At 55.3% G+C, this 17,384-nt stretch overlaps 1 protein-coding gene across 3 annotated transcripts; it reads right to left on the bottom strand.

Moving 5' to 3' along the window:
* Window positions 1–5,130: 5,130 nt before the first annotated feature.
* Window positions 5,131–16,377, bottom strand: Lrrc32 (leucine rich repeat containing 32). Of its 3 annotated transcripts, none has more exons than XM_021656555.2 (3): window positions 16,264–16,377; window positions 12,106–12,196; window positions 5,131–8,772 (listed from the first exon to the last, which is right to left on the bottom strand). In XM_021656555.2, the coding sequence occupies exons 2-3, from the start codon at window positions 12,190–12,192 to the stop codon at window positions 6,868–6,870; spliced, it is 1,992 nt and encodes a 663-aa protein (XP_021512230.1). In that variant the 5' UTR covers window positions 12,193–12,196; window positions 16,264–16,377; the 3' UTR covers window positions 5,131–6,867. The 3 variants fall into 3 exon arrangements, with proteins under 3 accessions (XP_021512230.1, XP_021512229.1, XP_021512231.1); XM_021656554.2 differs by lacking the exon at window positions 16,264–16,377 and adding an exon at window positions 15,637–16,250; XM_021656556.2 differs by lacking the exon at window positions 16,264–16,377 and adding an exon at window positions 14,333–15,619.
* Between the last annotated feature and the right edge of the window lie 1,007 nt (window positions 16,378–17,384).

Genomic DNA, 17,384 nt, shown 5'->3' with positions numbered 1-17,384 from the left:
AGAGAAACCCAGCTTTTCATGTTTCCATGTGAAACAACCACTCTAGTTTTTTTTTTTTTTTTAAGCTTTTAAATATTGTAAACTAATCAAAATTTTGTAAATGCTTGTGTGGGCCAAACCAAGCATGGCTGAAGGCTGAGTATGACCCAAAGATCATCGGCATTCAACCTTTGGCCTAGAAGGTGGACTCTGGTTCCTGTTCCTGCTGACCAGGGAGACTGGGGCCTTGAGAAGGGGGAGATGGAGAAGGAGATCCGAGGTGCTGGCTAAGTAAATTAAGCAAAGGAACACTGGACTATCATGCGCTCCAAATATCATGAACTTCAGAAACTGAATGGAGCGACATCAGTTTATTTGAGAGAATTTCTTCAAAATATGGTTAATTTTTTTAAGGTACAGGAGACTATTCAGATTACAATCCTCTTTTTAATAAAGTAATGATAAAAAAATCTAGAATATATACACATTTGTATTTGCACACTGTTTATTTTTTGTCAACAATGACTCAGTCATGGGGAAAGCAAACAAAGGGCTTGAGAGAAGAATAGAATATGGTTGGGGAAGCTGGGGGGACAGGCTGACAGGGATGTGAGGAGGCCGGAAGCCAAACCCGTTCTACGGAAAAAATCGTAAGAATAGTAATACTTAGGAAAATATTACTTTGGAATTGGGTCTTTTCACTCCTGCCTGCACAATGCTTGAATCCCAGAACACATCCCTACCCTACTCCATTACAGCTGGGTTTCTTCCTGATGCCAGGAATGGAATCAAAGAACTCTGGGGCATGGCGGGGAGGGCCTTCAGTGCAGAGCCTCAGGGCCTCAGGATCCACAGCTCAGTCTCTGCTCTCTGGAGCTGCTTAGATGAATGTGGGGGTGTCAGTCTCTCAGTTTATATCCACCTCCACCTCAGTCATGATCAAGTCATCAGAGAGGATTGCCCTGGGTCCCACCTTGTCACAGCTGTCTCCCTGAGTCTCCTGCCACAGCCCATCACACACTGTCATTGTTGTTAATGTGTCTATGAGAGAGAGAGAGACTGTTTATTTCCTTAATGGGAAGGGCCCAGGGAATCCTCATGGCATGCCAGCTGTTTTCAGTGATTTATTCACTTATTTGGTCTTCTTTTCTTTGATTCACACCTTTATTTAGTCTTTCACTTATTCTCTAATTCATTCCAAAAGCATGTGGTGCTGCTGGCCAGGAGGTTTTCGAGTCTTCTACTTCATAAGGAGTTTTAGGGGGAGGAGGGGTGGACACATGAGAGAGTCCTGGGAAGGCATCCACTTCTTGGAAAGGTAGAGTGGGCAACTTGGACGCTCTCCTGCTGAGGAGAGATGATTCTGGAATGTTGGGTGATACTGAAGGAGCCAAGAGCTCAAGGAGGAAACCCCAGTGTGCTTTGGCTCTCCTGCAGCCAGATAGGGCTGGAGTTTAGCTCTCCTCTCTGCTCCATGCTGACATCCTGCTGTCCCTGTAGGCAGCTCAGATGTCTTCCAAGCCCATCTCATTCCTCCAGCTGTTAGGCCTGTGCCTAGCGGCAAACACTCAGAGCACGAACCCTCCCTTGCCCCTGACAGCTTCCTGGCTTGTGCTACAGCTGGCATCTCCTCTCCTCTCCTACCTCAGGCTTTATCTAACTGGCCCCATGTCCCCCACAGACAGCACCCAGAACCTTGTGTGTGTTCAGGCACTCAGGTGTTACAAATAAGCAGGCTTAGGAGTGAGCCCATTATATAGATGGAGAAGTCGGAGACACAGCAGTAAGATTTGCCCTTACTTCCAGAACAAACACGGTCCCAAGAGCAAGAGTGACCCCAGATCTGAGTTCAGTTTCACAGATAGAGTTCTCTCCAGGCCAGCCTGATGGGAAGTTGGAGATGGGAGTCACGTGGAGTGGGGTGGGAGCTGGGTCCTGAGAACCTAGAGAGGCTTGAAGTTGGGATGGCCAAGTTCAGGGAAAGCACAGCTGGGGAGGAGCCAAGCTGTTTATTATGCTTGGTCTGAACTCCAAACAGAGCTGGTGGAGCAGCCACTCCAGTTCCTATAAACAGCTAGGGCCTCCCTCCTTCCCTCTAGCCCTCCTGTTCTCAGCACAACTGTTTCTAGGGAGACAGAGGCAGTGGTGGGGTGGGGAGACAGGATGAGAAGATGTGGAGGGCAGAGAATGAGAGGACAAAGATAAGACAGAGTCCTCAAGGCGCGGGGAGACCAAGGGCAGCGGAGGCTAGGAAGAGATCAGACTTATATGCTGTTGCAGCCCCTGGATGTCCACGTCCCGGTGCCTTCTGCCCTCTGCCCTCTGCCCTCTGCCATCTCTGGATCCTCTGGATCTGTTTGAAGGCTGGTCTTAATCCCAAGAGTTCATAAGTCCTGGAGGGCAGGGTCTATTACTTTGGGAAATCTTTTCTGAGCTCACAGTCCCTGGGGACACAGAGGACTCTAGGTAGGAATTTTTTCCCCAGGGCTCTTAGTCTGATGGTGGACCAGGCAGATACTCAGTGCTAGGGGGTGAGGTTTTCAGGGGGTACCGGGAGCAGGAGGAAGCAATCCAGGCCATCTCCTTAGAAGAGGTGGTCCATTCAGTCAAAAGTAGCAGAAGTTTGTGGATGAGCTGGGGTGGATGGGACGTTCCTGTGGAGGATGGGAAAGCCTGAGGTTGTAAGGGTCAGATGCTGGGGCTGCGGGTAGTTAAGATCACCAGCTCATTGCTGCTCATGGTGGTACACTGCTGTCATCCCGGTACATAGGAGAAGGAGACAGGATGATGAGCTCAAGGTCATTACCAGCTACATAGTAAGTAGTTCAGGGGCAACATGAACTACAGGATGCCCGAGTCCAAAAACAGAGCAAGAAGCAGGTGGGATGGCTCAGCAGGTAAAAAGCATTTGCGGCCAAGCTTGACCATCTGAGTTTGAGCCTTGATATCCACAGTGGTAGAAAGAGAGAAGTGCTTCCCATAAGTTGAACTCTGACCTCCACGCACATGTGCACGGATGCAAATAAATAAAACAATAAAACCAAACCAAAAGACAAAACAAACAAACAAACAAAAAACAATAAGAAAAAATCACTGCCTGCAGAATGGGTTGAGCCTGGGTTTAGGTCTCAGCTCTAGAATGTCAAGATACAACAGAAACCTCTTCGAACACCGTAGGAATAAGGCCCATCGACTGTTCAGCGTGGGCTTAGCTGGATATGCTTAGTAATGGACAATAAAAGGTAGGCGACAGCAGAGAGGGGCTGGAGGACCTACCTCTCAGGGTCCTGTGGGCTGCCTGGAGGACAGGGCTATTTGTGGTGTGCACTGACCCAGGCTCCTGGATGAGGAGGCAGCTGAAGCAGGGGTGGGGAGAGGGTGCACAGGGCCCCTGGAGTATTGGGGCACCACAAGTGCCTATGAACTGGATGACACTCCAGGTGGCCTGTGACAGGCACATGAGGGCGTCCCTCTCCCTAGAACTGGCTGAAAACTCAGTAAACCGGATGTTCTGATGACCTAGTTGGCAGCTGTGTCCATATTGCACTGAAAACAGGATTTTCTGCCTCACTGGGGGGTCTCGGCCAGGTGAACAGGCTCTGCTGTTTGTCAGGAAAGGAGGTCAGGGGCCTGGTGGGGTCCTGTAGGATGAGAGGCCCATAGGCCCTGAGCTGAGCCCAGCCCATGCCATGGCCTGGTCCAACTTTCCTTCACTGAGCCCCTACTGTGAACCTTCACATCCCCAGCACTGGTCCATGAAACAGGAAGTTCAGTTTCCCCTCTGGAGAGAGAGCAGGGAGCAGAGAGGAGCTGGGGACAGGCTGAAGGCAGAGAAGCTATTTGAAAGAATGTTTAGAAGGAAAGGCTGTCCATCTAGGGAGGGCACAGTGACGGCTTCAGCTGTGGAGCTGTACCCAGGGTGCTTGGCGGTCAGGGAAAGGCTGGGCTGGAAGAGAGGCAGGCTGGAGTGGAAGCTGGCCGGTGCCTACAGAAGGCAAGTGCCTAGGTGTTGTGCCGAGCTGGGCTGCAAGTCGAGTAGAAAAGTGGGCATCGCTTCTGCTTCTCACTCAGCCCCTCCTGACAGCCGCCCCATGTCTGCCCCTGACAAGCAGCTCCTCTCCCTCCCTCAACCCCCTCTCTCTTGTGGGTCCAGGTACCATGGAACCCAGAGGAGTCGGCCCTGAGCAAGAGTGAGGTCGAGGTGTGTCCAAACCCCTAAAATCTTGTCCTGAGGTGAGCAGGAGTACTCCTCCTTCCCTGCCCTGGGCCTGCATGTGCTGGTGTGTGTAGTCCTGTGTCCCCCAAACTTTGCCCACACCAGAGGAGGTCTCATCGTCACAGCAAGGCTAATCTTTCCCTCTTCTTCTAAGGTCACGCCCAGCAAGCACCTGGAACCCTCTTCATGCACAGTGGGAAAGATACACACACTCTCTCTCTCTCTCTCTCTCTCTCTCTCTCTCTCTCTCTCTCCAAGTTCAGTCTAAATCTGCAGCTTGACTGCCTGCAAACTCAGTTCTCCTGGATTCCCCTAGGATTCTCCTCGTTCCCTGGCTCTCTGGCTGGGGATGCCTTTGGATGTCTCCATAGGGGCATTTGGGAGAGATCTCTGGGCCTCAGAAGAAACATCAGTTGGAGATGGCTGAAGAATGAGGAGGGGCTGGGAAACAAGTAGACTGAGAGGGAGGAGACAGCTTTGCGCATGGAGTTTAAGGAGGCTGAGGGCGAGGTGAGGGGTCATGGTATCCAGGTTCAGAGATGAGAGGCCTAAAAGTATGCAGATCTTGTAAGGAAACCTTAGGAGACCTCAGTTGGGGTAGAGAGAATCTGCTGTGGACAGCAAGGGAAGGAGAGGTGGGAGAATGTACAAGAGTCTTTCACTGGTTTTAAGATGTGGGAGAGTGAGTACAGAGAAAGGCAGGGAAACGTAGATGCTGACAGATAGGAAGAAAGTCCCCAGTTTCTCAGAATTAGGGTGGGGCACAGGTGGCTTAGGGTATGACGAGGCTGTGATGGAGGCTGAGGCCCAAAGCCCAGGGTGGGGCTGGTTAGGAGTTAGTGTTGCCTCATGAGGAGTGAAAACTCCTGATGGGAGAAGAAAGGGTCAGGAGGCAAGTGCAATGGAGTGGGGTTCCGGAAGCGAGCAGGCCACACTTTCTCCAAAATTATACTTTAATACATTCATGTGAGTTATACAAAGGGCTGGCCCCAAGCCCTGGTGGTGGCCAGTCCTGGGAGGTGACAGCAGCATGATATAGTGTTTCAGAGCTCAGGCACAGGGGCCATGACTCGGCCTCCAGGCCGAGAGAGAGTGCTGTGTGCAGTAGCACCGAGTCCCCAAGAGCTGCCCCCGAGAGGGCTGCAGCCCTGGATTTGCCATTGATTCTCTGAGCCTTTAACCATCTCTGGGCCTCAGTTTCATTGCCTGTGAAACGGGGCAGAGTGAGTGGTATTTTCATCTTCTACACTACCAAGTGCCCAGGCAGATGGGCTGAGCACAGGAGAGCTGGCAAGCAGGCTCTGTGACTAAGCTCAGTGCTCTCTTTCCTCCCAGCAGCCCACGGATCTGGAGAATGAGTGGGGAGTCTGAGAGTCTTTCCTTCTTATTTCCATTCTTGGTGAGGATAGGCACCGTAGCTGGCCTTGCCTCGTGCTGTGACCTCTGGGAGTAAGAAAACACACAGGGGAAGAAGCTGGGCATCCAGCTCGGAGCCTTGAGCACACAAGGCAAACACCCTACCACTGTGCAACAGGCCAGCTGTTTTCCCCCCACAGCTTCTGCCATTGGCTTCTATGATTCTGAACAAGGCCCTAAACCTCCGTTTTCCTATCTGCTCAACGGGGAGATTTCACTCAATGGTCTCAAACTCCAGGAATGAGACTGTGGAAGCAAGAAGAGAAAGGGAGAATTCCTACGAGTCTGTAAATAAATGAAGGGCAGCAGCAGAGCAGAGGTTCTGTGGGTGCCTGTCTGAGAGGAGGGAGATGGGAGGACATGGGTCTGATTCATTTTTGGTTTTGGCATCTCTCTCCACCATGGGGCTCTCAGAGGGGAAGTAAGGAACCCAGATAACATAGAAACCTCTGAGAGTTGGCTTGGATTCGCTTCTGCAGCTGCTGAGCTGAGTGCAAACCAGAACCAGATAGCAGAGGTTCTCCCTCTTGGCTCAAAAGTCAGGGTGGGGCTGGGATGGAAGGAGGCCTGAGCAGGGGGCTGGGAATCCAGGCAGCACTGGGGTCAGTGTGCAGAAGGAAGGGCACCGAGGGACCGTCCGTGGCGGGACACGGAGCGGCCTGCGCCCGGTGGGGGGGGGAGCCTAAGTGTACACACTTCAAGCGGGAGCAGCTGCAGCCCTGGGATCTGGCCCAGGAGCCCAGATTCAAAACCTCTGCGGAAGGTTCTGGCTCTCTCTTCAGGTCACATGCTCTTCATTTCCAGAGAGGCCGGAAGTCATTATCAGCAGATGCAACAGAGCTCTGGGTGGAAATGGCTCAGACAAATCCTCTCATGAGCGTGGCTCTCCCTTGCTTAAACACAGCCAGCCAGGATGGGTTCTCCCTGACCAGCTGGGGATGTAGGGTCTTGGGGGGGGTCCCCTGCCTCCCCACTGTGTGGTTCTGTGACAGCTAGAGAATAGGACAGGCACGTGTTTCATTTACTAAGACCTGGAGGAGGATGACACAGATGCTCAGAGATCTGTTGGCGGCCTCTGTTCCGAACTGCCCCACTTTGGGCTCCACAGCTGGACCACATCTGCAGCCCAGAAAGCAGCTTCCTGTCTGTGGGGTAGGATGCAGGAGGCCCTGGTCACTGTGTAACCTGAGTTGGGACCCCAACTTCTCTGCCCCCGCCTGGCTTCTACACGGAGTGGGAAGAGGCTCCCCACCCTGTCAGGCTTTGTATTGCTGGCCGAACTTCTGCCTGCGAAGGAAGCAGCAGGTGGCTAGTGTGGTGAGGATGATGGCAGAGGCCAGCGTGAAGGTGAGGATGATGATGAGGTTGACATTCTCCAGCCCTCCCTTCTCACAGTCCTCTGGCCGCACGAGGCTCAGGGACAGCTCCTCCTGGGAGCCGAGGCGGCAGCTTAGGTCCCGGGTACCGTCCACGTCCACTCGGCCCTGGTGCAGCTGGGTCGCTAGCCAGCCATTGCCGCAGCAGCTGAGTGGGTTTCCCTGCAGGTACAGGTGCCGGAGGCTGGTCTCCAAACCACCCATGGCATCGCCTGGCAGGAGGCGGAAGCTGTTGTTCCGAAGATCCAGCACCTCCAGGGACACGGCGTGTGTCCAAGCAGGCAGGTGGCTCAGGCGGTTCTCGGCGAGGTTAAGGCGCTTGAGATGGCGGAAGCAGGGCAAATCTACCTTCAGGACAACCAGCCCGTTGCCTTGAAGCTCCAGTACCTCCAAGGATGCCTCCAGGCCCACCAGGGCCCCCATGGCCACATCCAGACCAGGGTTGGCAGAGAGGTCCAGCTCAGTTAGCGGGGTGTGGAGGAAGCTGCCTGCCCGGAGCGTCTCCATGGTGTTCCCTGCCATGTTGAGAACGTGAAGGGTGGGAATCCCAGAGAAGTCCACACAGCCCCGGGGCCCTGGCTCTGCGGGTCCCCCACAGGGGCTGAGCTGGTTTCCCCGTAGGTTGAGCCTCTGCAGGCTGGCCAGGCTGGCGAAGGTGTAGGGTGGCAGTTCCTGGAGGGCATTGTCCTGCAGAAGCAATGTCTGTAGGGACCCCAGGGCTTTGGTGCCCAGTTTCAACGCTTCCAACACATTGTAGCTCAAGTCCAAAAGCACCAGGCCGGGCAGGGAGCCCACACGCCGGGCCTCAAAGGACCGCAGGCAGTTTCGGCTGAGGTTGAGGAAGCGCAGGGAGGTCAGATGCTCAAGAAAGCTGGCAGGGACCAGCTCAATCTCATTGTAACTCAAATCCAAGTTCAGAAGCTGGGAGAGGGGGTGGGTGCTGGCGTTCCGGCTGGGGTTGGACAGTGAGGAGGCTGACCAGCTCTCCGAGGGCGCGTGGCGGTCCTCAGTGTCCTGGGGCAGCCCCGAAGGGAGCTGGATGAGGTTGTTGGATACATTCAGGTAGGCGAGTCTTGGGAATGCGGCCAGGTCAGGGAACTGGAGCAGCTTGTTCTCCCGTAGGTCAAGCCACGCCAGCTGGAACTGGGCCTGGGGTTCCGGGGCCGTCTGGAAGGCCTCGATGCTGTTGCAGCTCAGGTCAAGTACCCGCAGCTGCTGGAGGCTGAAGTCCGAGATGCAGGTGAGGGAGTTCCTGGAGAGATTGAGGTGGGTCAGGCGGGGCAGGGCCTCGAAGGCGCCATCCTCGATGTCCATCAGGACGTTGCTGTGGAGGTCCAGCTGCTCCAGCGCTGGCATGCCCCAGAAAGTGTGGCGTGCCAGGCGAGTGAGGCTGTTCTCCGCCAGCGAGAGGGTGCGCAGGCTGGGGGCTTCGCCCAGCAGCCGCTCTACCAGGCTGCCATACAGGCTGTTCCCAGACAGGTCCAGGGAGGCCACAAGGGGCAGGCGACCCAGACCACCGCTGTTCAGTGCCGTGCCCATGGCAAGCCGGTTGTAGGCCAGGTTGAGGTGCTCCAGGCGAGGCAGGGCCTGGAAGACCCCGGGCTGGAGGAAGCTAATCTCGTTGTCACTTAAATCCAGGTGACGAAGAGCCGTATAGAAGCCCAAGGGGGAGGCCAGGACACTCTGTAGCTGGTTCCCAGACAAGTAGAGAGCTTGGATGTCCAATGAGAGCACGGAGGGGACCTGATGCAGGCCAAGGCCCTGGCACAAGGCCTTCTTGTTCACCTAGGGATAGCAAGGGTGGCAGAGAAGCTGGCATTAAGAGGGACAGGACAGGACAGGGTTCTCTAGGAAAGAGCCCTCCCTGCCCAAGCTTAGGGGGTTTTCCCACAGTCTCCCAGGATGCTAGCCTAGCTTCCACCCAGCTGATGACCCCATGCTGCTGGCCCTGCCTTCACAGTCTGGGGTTGCAGGGCAGAGGGGGTATACAGTGAAACAGCAGACAGATCTAAGAATAATCGGTGCTGACTATTGTCTTGTTAAATGGGAAGCTAAGCCATGCTTCGCTCAGAGTGATCAGGAACCAAGAAGCAACATGACCAAGATGGGCCCATAACTTCTAGTTCCACATCTGGCTCCTTGCCACATAGGCTGGAAGCCTCATCAGGAAAGGCTGATGGCAATGGGGAAACCCCACAGGCTCTCCTGCCGGCCCCTTTGATTTGGTGCTCCTGGCAGTGTCTGATCCCATCCTGTGACTTGGGGTGGGCTCTGGACATAATCCTTTCTGCAGCTGCTATCTGCCCTGTATCAGTGGCCCCACTTGTGGGGGCCTGGTCCAGCACAGGTCCCTTCAGGTAGGAGGAGTGCAGAGACAGAGCAGGGGGAAGGGATGCCAGGACCCAGCAGTTCAACTGAGTGACCGCTAGCAGGACACACTGACATCGACTCTCCAGTGCCTTACCCCAAAATTAACTGCTTTACACACCAGCACTTTCAGACTGGTGACCTCGTCAGAGCCTCACAACAGCCCACCCAGTATATAGGGGCGATCTGAGGAATATACATATTCTTACCAAAGTACAGGTTGGGGAGGGTAGGGGAGATTTCAGGGTCACCCAGTTGGTATGGAAGGAGCTGGGATTTGAACACAGGGCTTTTAGCAACTCTTGTCCTTCCACAGAATGTGCCTTTAAGGACCACGATTCTATGCAAATGTGCATCTCTGGCTGGTTGTTCCCAGATTCTCACCCCAGGGACCCCAGCCCTCCCTAGCAAACACTGTGACTTCTACACCAGCCATTAATTTTGCCCCTGCCCCCAGCCTATCTCCAGTGACTCCCACTGAGCTACCCACCCACTCACACCCCACCTTGCCTAGGGTGCCCTTGGCCTTCACACACAGCAGAGTCCATCAAGACCATCTGTGTCGCCAACCTGCCCACTCACCCCAATCCCGCTGACATGCAGTGATCACGCCTCACCACTGCTTCTGCTTTCTTCCATGCCCATCTCTGGACCCGTGTGGAGCACATCCATATGTGAATTCCCCACAGAGAACCCCAACATCTCTTCCACCACGGCCCTCCCTAACTGTGATTTCTCCCTATGACTTTGTGCCCCTGAACAAATCTGAGTGGAGGCCTGCAGACAGTGGGCTAGGACCAGAGAGGGACTCCTTTGATTGACATGGATGCCTTGGACCTGGCTCACAGAAAATGCTCCGGAAATGTCTTTTATGAATGAGTTGCAGACATCTGTGCTTAAGTAAAGGGCTGAGGCCTTGATCCAATCAATGCTGGGAAGAAAAGAGCTAATCCAGATATTCAGATTAAAGCCAGAAAGGGACACTGGATCAGAATGAGCTAGCTGTCCAGATGCTGAGGAGGCCTGCCTCAGCAGAGACTTGCCTGGGCCACAGGGATCCAGTGGCTAAGATAGCAGGGAGGAGATACGGGACCTCCGAGGCTCCTCCTGAGGACCTCAAGCTGAACAGGGGTGGGCCAGGGCACTGTCTGGCCATGGGCACCTGTGTGAATGCCTACTGCATAAAATACTTTAAAAAGGCTGCCAACCGGGGCTCTAGGAGGCCCAACAACACCCCTCTCCCCTCTCTGCCACCCACAGGGACTAGACGCCTACTTGCTGCTTAGCTCCCGGACCACCCTGCTGTAAGCAGTAGCAAAATGAACCCAAGGCTAGTATGAATTTCCTTTTGTGTAAGCCGAGCCTGCAGCCTCCGAGGTACCCAGGTTGGCTGGACCAATACCACCTGACACTTTTTACCATTCATTTGCCGTGCACATGCCACACCCATGATCCCTCCCGTCCGGATGAGCAAAGGCTCCCCAGGACAGCAGCTCCAGAGGAACCATGGCAGGAGTTGGTGTAGCCTGAGACTTTCTGTCACTTACTGCAGAGGTCCAGGGGAGAACCTGGTACCCTCCTCTCTGATCCAGCCCAGACTTCAGAAGGAGATTCCCTGAACTCCATCTCAGTACCCTCTCCCTTAACTGCGAGCTCTGCCTGACTGCCAGGAGTCTGATGGGCCTTGGCATCCCTCTTCACTCTGCTGTGTCGGCCACGGCTCTGCTTTCTGCATGAGCAGGGGGGGGGGGATGCCACCCAGCTCCACTTCCCATCCACACACAGGCGGAACCTGTGTGAGGAGACACGGTAGCACGGATAGCGCAGGGGAGCTGGGTTTGAATCCTGGCTCTGTCACATCTACCGTCAGGGCCCACGTGGTGGCGTGTCTCCTCTGCTGCTGTGGATAGAACTTTCTTGGATGACTCAGAAAGTCTTTCCTGTCTATCATCTCATGCTTCTCAGAGGGTCCCTGCCTCATGGCTACAGGAGTCAAAGCCTTTCACCATATAGGGCCTCAGGTGGGCATATGGTGATGTCTGAGGCCTTCCCTCCCATGATTCTCGAGGGGCCTCCAGGGAAGAACTGTAGCACGCAGACACCAGGAAAGGGCTGCTGGTATTTCTGGCCTCTTTAAGCACTTATCTATTTTGTGCCCAAGTACAGCCGGTGGCAGGCTTGTCCTGCTTCCCGAGTGTACTAGATCAGTGGCCCTCAACCTTCCTAATGCCGTGACCCTCTGACACACTCCTCATGTTGTGGTGACACCATCGCCCCCCTCCCCATCACCACCATAAAGTTATTTTCATTGCTACTTCACAACTGTACTCTCTTTACTGTTATGAATTATACTGCAAATAGCTGACATGCAACCCCTGCGGGGGTCATGACCCACAGGTTGAGAACCACTGACATAGAGGGTCTTCTGCCTGTACCTCACAGGGTCGCAATGTCTTTAGGATCTGCCTGGCTTGGAACAGGAAAAGAACCAAAGTAAATTAAGCTTGGTCTCTGTCCCCTAAGAGCTCTTGGTTGGCCAGGTAAGAGCTCTTGGGCCTTGCTTGGAGCACCCCAAATCCTCCATCTGCTCAGCATGGAGATGGGCTACAGGGTCCTCACCAGTCTAGTGTGTATGCTCAACAAATATCAAGGCAAAGCTCTATCCTTTTCTGGGTCCTTTAACCTTTGCTCCCAGGGCCCACCACCAAAGGGCAGGATCAGCACAATTACTCTGCCCGCACTGTGTCTTACCGTCCTACACGGCACTTGGTCTCGACGCTGAGAGATAGCCAGACCCAGGGTCAGCATGGCCAGGAGGAACAGGATCTGGTGGCTCATGGCTCTGCCAAGGGTGGAGAGGAAAGAGGAATGGTAAGACCACTGCCCCGCCCACGGCCAGCAGCACCAGCTTGAGGCCCTCCCTCCAGGATCCTAGGCCAGGATTGCAGGCAGGGGGCACGTGGGGCCTCAGGGGAGCTGAGAGCAGAGGTGCCCCGGAATGTGAAAGGCTGAGGTAGGGGCCAAGGATTGCAAGTTTGAGGCCAAGCTGGGTCAGGGGAAACAAGAGTTTGAAAGCAATGTGTTATGGTCTGCTTTGGGTTTACCTAGAGCCCATCAGAGGCCATTGAAATGGCTCAGGGGTAGAGGCTCTTGACATCAGATGATGGAAGAAGGAAGCTGACCCCTGGACCACCCACATGCACCCCTCCCTTCAAATAAATAAAATGTAATTTAAACTTAAAGAAGGTCAGCCTGGTAGAACACCCTCCTGGGTGCTCAGGAGGTAGAGGGACCCTAGGCCAGGGCTGCATGGAGGGAGGTGGGCCTCTGGCTCCTTTCCCTCCAGACCCCAAGCAGGCACCCAGCCCAGATCCTTAGGCCCCAAATGGAATGTTTCACTCTCTGCAAAACCTTCATTTTGACCTTTTTCTTTCGGCTGAAATTCTCAGACCTTGCCATTGTTCAGGGCTGCCCTGGGGCACGGACAGGAAGCCCCACCCCAGCAGGCTGCCAGCTCTCTACTTTCACTGAGGGCTATGGCTGCCCGGGGCTATGGGCCCATTGCAGTGTAAGCAGCCAGGGTAGAGGCCCACGGAGATCCCAGGGCCTCTTAGCAGGGGTGAATCCCTGTGGACTTGAGCCACGTGCTGAGGAGACACAGATCAGGCTGTTAATTTAATTAATTAAGGGATGAATTTGAATCCACTCACTCCCACACTGAACGCCATCTCACATCTAGCTCTGAGCTGGGAAACAGCGATGAGACGGTGGGCCAAAGAGATCACAGGCTGGACAGAGCATGCTTACACGAGAGACCACAGCACTCAGAGCTGATACATCTGACAGATCCCCCTCATCTCCTGCTGTGTGGCCTTACACGGGTCCCTCATCTCTCCGACCTTGTTTCCAGAGGTAAATGGCAACCATGCAGAGTTTTGTCGAGGAGAAATGAGACATTCTATGAAAGTGCCCCAGCGTTTTACGCCTCCAGATCAAACCTGACAGTTACTATCAACTCAGCTCCATCTTCTTACACTTGTCATATAGAAGGAAAAACAAACAAACAAATAAACAACAACAAACCAAACCAAAACCAAAGCTCAGAGAGGTTCCGCAATTCACCTAGGACAACACGGCTGAGTGGTAGGCTTAGGCTCTGCGCCCTTCACCTCCATACCTGAAGGCCTCCCCCAGCGGGTAAAAGGATGCAAGCTGCCATTCTGAAGGCGGCCCTGGGAGAGGGCTGCAGGCCTTTGCTGGCTCTTTTGACTGTCGGACCCCACTGGTGATGAATCTCAGCACAGTGGCTGCTCGTCTTGCTGAGACACGCAGGGACCAGCATGGCCTTTCAACTCTCCCTCCTGGCTCCCCCGGGGCCCAGCCCTGCCTCCCGGCACTCTGTCTTCACTGCAGGCTGAGTTCACGGGAAATTTTGATCTTTTGTTTCAAACACAGTTCCCACCTGCTTAGCATTGGCATATTCAAAGCTCCATGAAAACCTCTGGCCTTCATCCCCAGGACTCTGGGGAGCCCACCCTCCCTAGGCCAGCTCTTGGCTCTCACTTGCTTCTCATTATCCCCGCTCTCCCTGGGTTCTGAACACCTGCATTTCCTTTGGACCTCTGGGTACCTTTCACTGTCCGAGCCCACCCTTCCTTTGCCCACCCTATGGCTGAATACCTCCCATCCAGGGAAGCTTAGATGCCATGACCTCCTGAAGCCTCTTCAGGTTCCCTATGGCTGGCCTTGTTCTCACAGTTGCTAAGCTTTGCACAGTCCAGCCTGGTGCATACAGCACACCCCACTGTGCCTCCTCATCCCTTGGAAAGAAAGTACCTCTGGGGTCCCACCTCATGACACAGCCGGATGGCATACCAGCATGGAAGTCTCCAGTGTGGGGCAGGTGAGGGGGACACCTGGCACCCTCTGTCTCCCTGCCCCTCTCCTTCCCTATCCCACTGGGTTCAAAGTCACCCACCTGAACTGCAACAGCCGTCTCCACTTTCTGTGTTCTTGCTCCCCTCCAGTACTGGACAAGCTGTCCCATACATGGCAGCCAATGAGCCTCAGAACCACACGTCAGATCCTATGAATCACTTTGAAATCTCCAGGCTTCATTCTCTCTCCCGTCAGCTCCATCTACCACCTTCTTCCCCTCAGAAAGCTCCTCTGTGGCGCCCAGGACCTTTCTGCCTGCCTGGGGCTCTGTGCTGCTGCTCCCTCCTCGGCAGAGAACATTCTTGCTCAGGCTCCTGTGTGTTGCATTTTCCCCCCTCACCCATTTATCATTTGTCTCAATCTTAAGTAGATGCTACTAAAGTTCTCTCAGGGAACACGTGGTGAGTGATGGCAGACATTTAGCTGCAGTAAGGACAGGCCAGGACCTGAGGTTAAGACAGAGACACCCAAAGGGACACTAGCTCTCCTTTGTCAAATCCTGTTCTACTCCAGTGTGGGGCTGCTGTACAGCCAGAAGGGACAGTCCCCACTGACCCACAGAATTACGATGGAAGAAGCCCTGTGCTGTGCCCGATCCACAGCATCTGAAGACTTCAGTCTCACGGGGAGGGTCAGGGTATTTGAACCCGGGCTCCTGTCAAGCCCCACCACCTCGGTAGTCTGCTTCCCCACGGAAAGTCCTTTCGCCTCTCCTGCCTAGGTGATTCATCTGGAGCACACACCAGTTCCCACTCCACTGGCCACCCTTAGCCATGGGGCTGATGGGGTGGGGCGTGGCCAGGAGAGCGCTGGGACACTACAGTTCACAGTTCTTCCCTACTGGTTCCGGTACCAGCGGGGCTGAGCATCCCAGGTGAGGGATGTGTGCTGGGGACAGAGGCCCTGGGTCTGCGGGCAAGTGGCTGGATTCTGACTTGGAGAAAGTGTCAAAGAGCATCTGTGTATGTGCTTGTGTGTGTTTGTGTGTGACAGAGAGGGGGGACAGACGGACAGAGATAAGGGGCAATCCTAGAATCCTGGTAAGACTGCCCCTGCCGTGCAAGGAGGCTACACCTTTTCCTAAGCACTTGGCTGATGGCAGGTCTCTTAATTCTCACACCCACCGACGGAGGTGATTACTGTAACCCCCATTTACAGACCGGAAGACTGAGGCTCGGGAAGGTGAAGTGTAATGGCCACAAACCATTACACTCTGCAGCCCCTAGGTGAGCTGGCACAGGGACTCACCCGGACCTACAGACCCTGTGATCTCCAGCAGCGTGGACCCCACTGGACCCCTGTAGCACCCCCTCCCAGAACCCGAGGTTCAGAGAAATGACTTACCCAAAGTCACTTGTACAGGAAACAGAAGAGCCAAGACCAGAATCCAGCCCCTCTGTCTCCAAAGCAACTGCCAAGACGCCCCTCCTAAGTTGCCCGGGAGCACAGGGGCCCAGGCCCAGGAGTAGAGCGGGCAGTGGAGCTCCCAGTCTGCTCTGACGCACTGGCAAGGGGGGAGAACAGCTTCAAGGCTCACAGGGCAGTGAATCACTAGGTGCAGCCCATTCTGGAGACATCCCACATTTCGGGGGAAATCAGACCTTAACCCGAAGGAATGTGGCAATGATGCGAAATGTCAGGGTGGAGGTGGGGCGGGGTCCCCCCCACCTATCACCCATAAAGAAGGTCGGCTTCAAGGCTCCCCAAAGCGCGCTGGGTATGCCCTCCAGAGACAACGGCGGTGGTGTGGAAAGCCCACGTCTGCCTGGGGTAGACCTGAATTCAAATCCTGATCTGCTTGCTTGGCTGTGTGCTCCCAAGCACGTCCCGGGGGCTTCCGGCCTTGACTTTCCCAGCTGTCAAATGGGAACGGCCATCCGAGCCCTTCCCGGGGTAGAGCCACTGAGGCCTGGGTGCCGAGGGGGGACACAAACCCAGCTCCCCGCGCTTCGCCGCTCCCACCACCCCTACCTGGCTCAGCGCCGCCGCCGCCCGGCTCGTCCGCGCATCGTTCGGCAGCCCGCGGGGTCCGGCCGCCGGGCCCGGCCGCTGCAGCGCCGCTCGGCCGCGAGGGGGCGGTGCCCGCCCTTTAAATAGCACCCTCCGTCCGGCCACACCCCCCGGGGGCTCGGAGCCTCCGGGTCCTAACGCCGCCCCGCCGTCGCCCGCCACCTGGGAACAGAGCATCACCTCTGCTCTGGAATAGCCTGGCCTGGGCTAGCGCAGCGCTGGAGCCTGCAAAACGCTGGGGGAAGGAATTCCCCAAGGAAGCTAGGACGGAGCCGCCGCACGTGCAGCCGTGGGCCCGCGAGGCCTGGGATGCGGGGAGCCGCAGGTCCGCGGAGGAAATCCTGGGGCCACCGCACCAGGGCTGGGGGGGGGAGGTACCCAGAGGTGACTGAGAACCACGGGCACGGAAGGAAGTGACCCTTCTTTGGCCTTGGGACGGCCCTGAGGGGGTTCCCCTGTATCGGCTTAAGACATCTCTAAGTCTGTCAAAGTCCCCAGCTAACTAATGGAGAAACTGAGGCTAGGAGTTGGGGGAGAGGTGAATACATGTGAAAAAACGAGTTGGCTGAGACTTGTCAGGGCCCCATGGACAGCTGGGGAACCTGAGGCTCGGGTGAGTTAATTGGCAAATCGAGAATCTCATGACTTACCCAAAGGTGCTCCCTTTTCAGGATACTTGGCCCTTCTCAGTCACTGGCACCATGCCCTGCTGGGTGCGGACTGAAAGATGGGCGTTCCTGGGGGAAGAGTGTTGGTCCCTGGTTCCTCATTCATGATGGTCATCAGCGCTGAGAGTAGCGCCATCCAACCCCATCTTGACGGCCTGAAAGTGAGCCAGGGTGGGCTGGGCTGAAAGGTGGGCCTCTCCTCCCGTGTAGTCCGCTGTGGTCAGGCCCTGACGAGTGACTAGGGCCAGTCTGCAGGGCGCTGACCTAGTCTAAGGTCAGGGAAAGCTTCATGAAGGAGCAGCTCCTGTTGCTAGGGGGAGTCCAGTTTAGGTGAGGGAGCAGCCAGAGGAGCCAGGCTTCCTGCTTTGCCCCAGCCACCTCAGGAGCTGGGGGCGGGGGGGAGGGTCCTGGCTG

This window comes from Meriones unguiculatus, chromosome 14 (genome assembly GCF_030254825.1).
Source record: "Meriones unguiculatus strain TT.TT164.6M chromosome 14, Bangor_MerUng_6.1, whole genome shotgun sequence".
In the NCBI taxonomy this organism is placed as follows: Eukaryota; Metazoa; Chordata; class Mammalia; order Rodentia; family Muridae; genus Meriones; species Meriones unguiculatus.
The sequence above is the reverse complement of the archived record's forward strand: the minus strand, read 5'-3'. Positions and strand labels throughout refer to the sequence as shown.

Bases quoted from the DNA above. Each gene is read 5' to 3' on its own strand.
- Lrrc32 (XM_021656555.2), bottom strand. From the start codon at position 12,192: ATGAGCCACCAGATCCTGTTCCTCCTGGCCATGCTGACCCTGGGTCTG. The intron at 8,773-12,105 runs GTAAGACACAGT...TGCTATCCCTAG, and splicing joins ACCAAGTGCCGTGTAGGACG to GTGAACAAGAAGGCCTTGTG.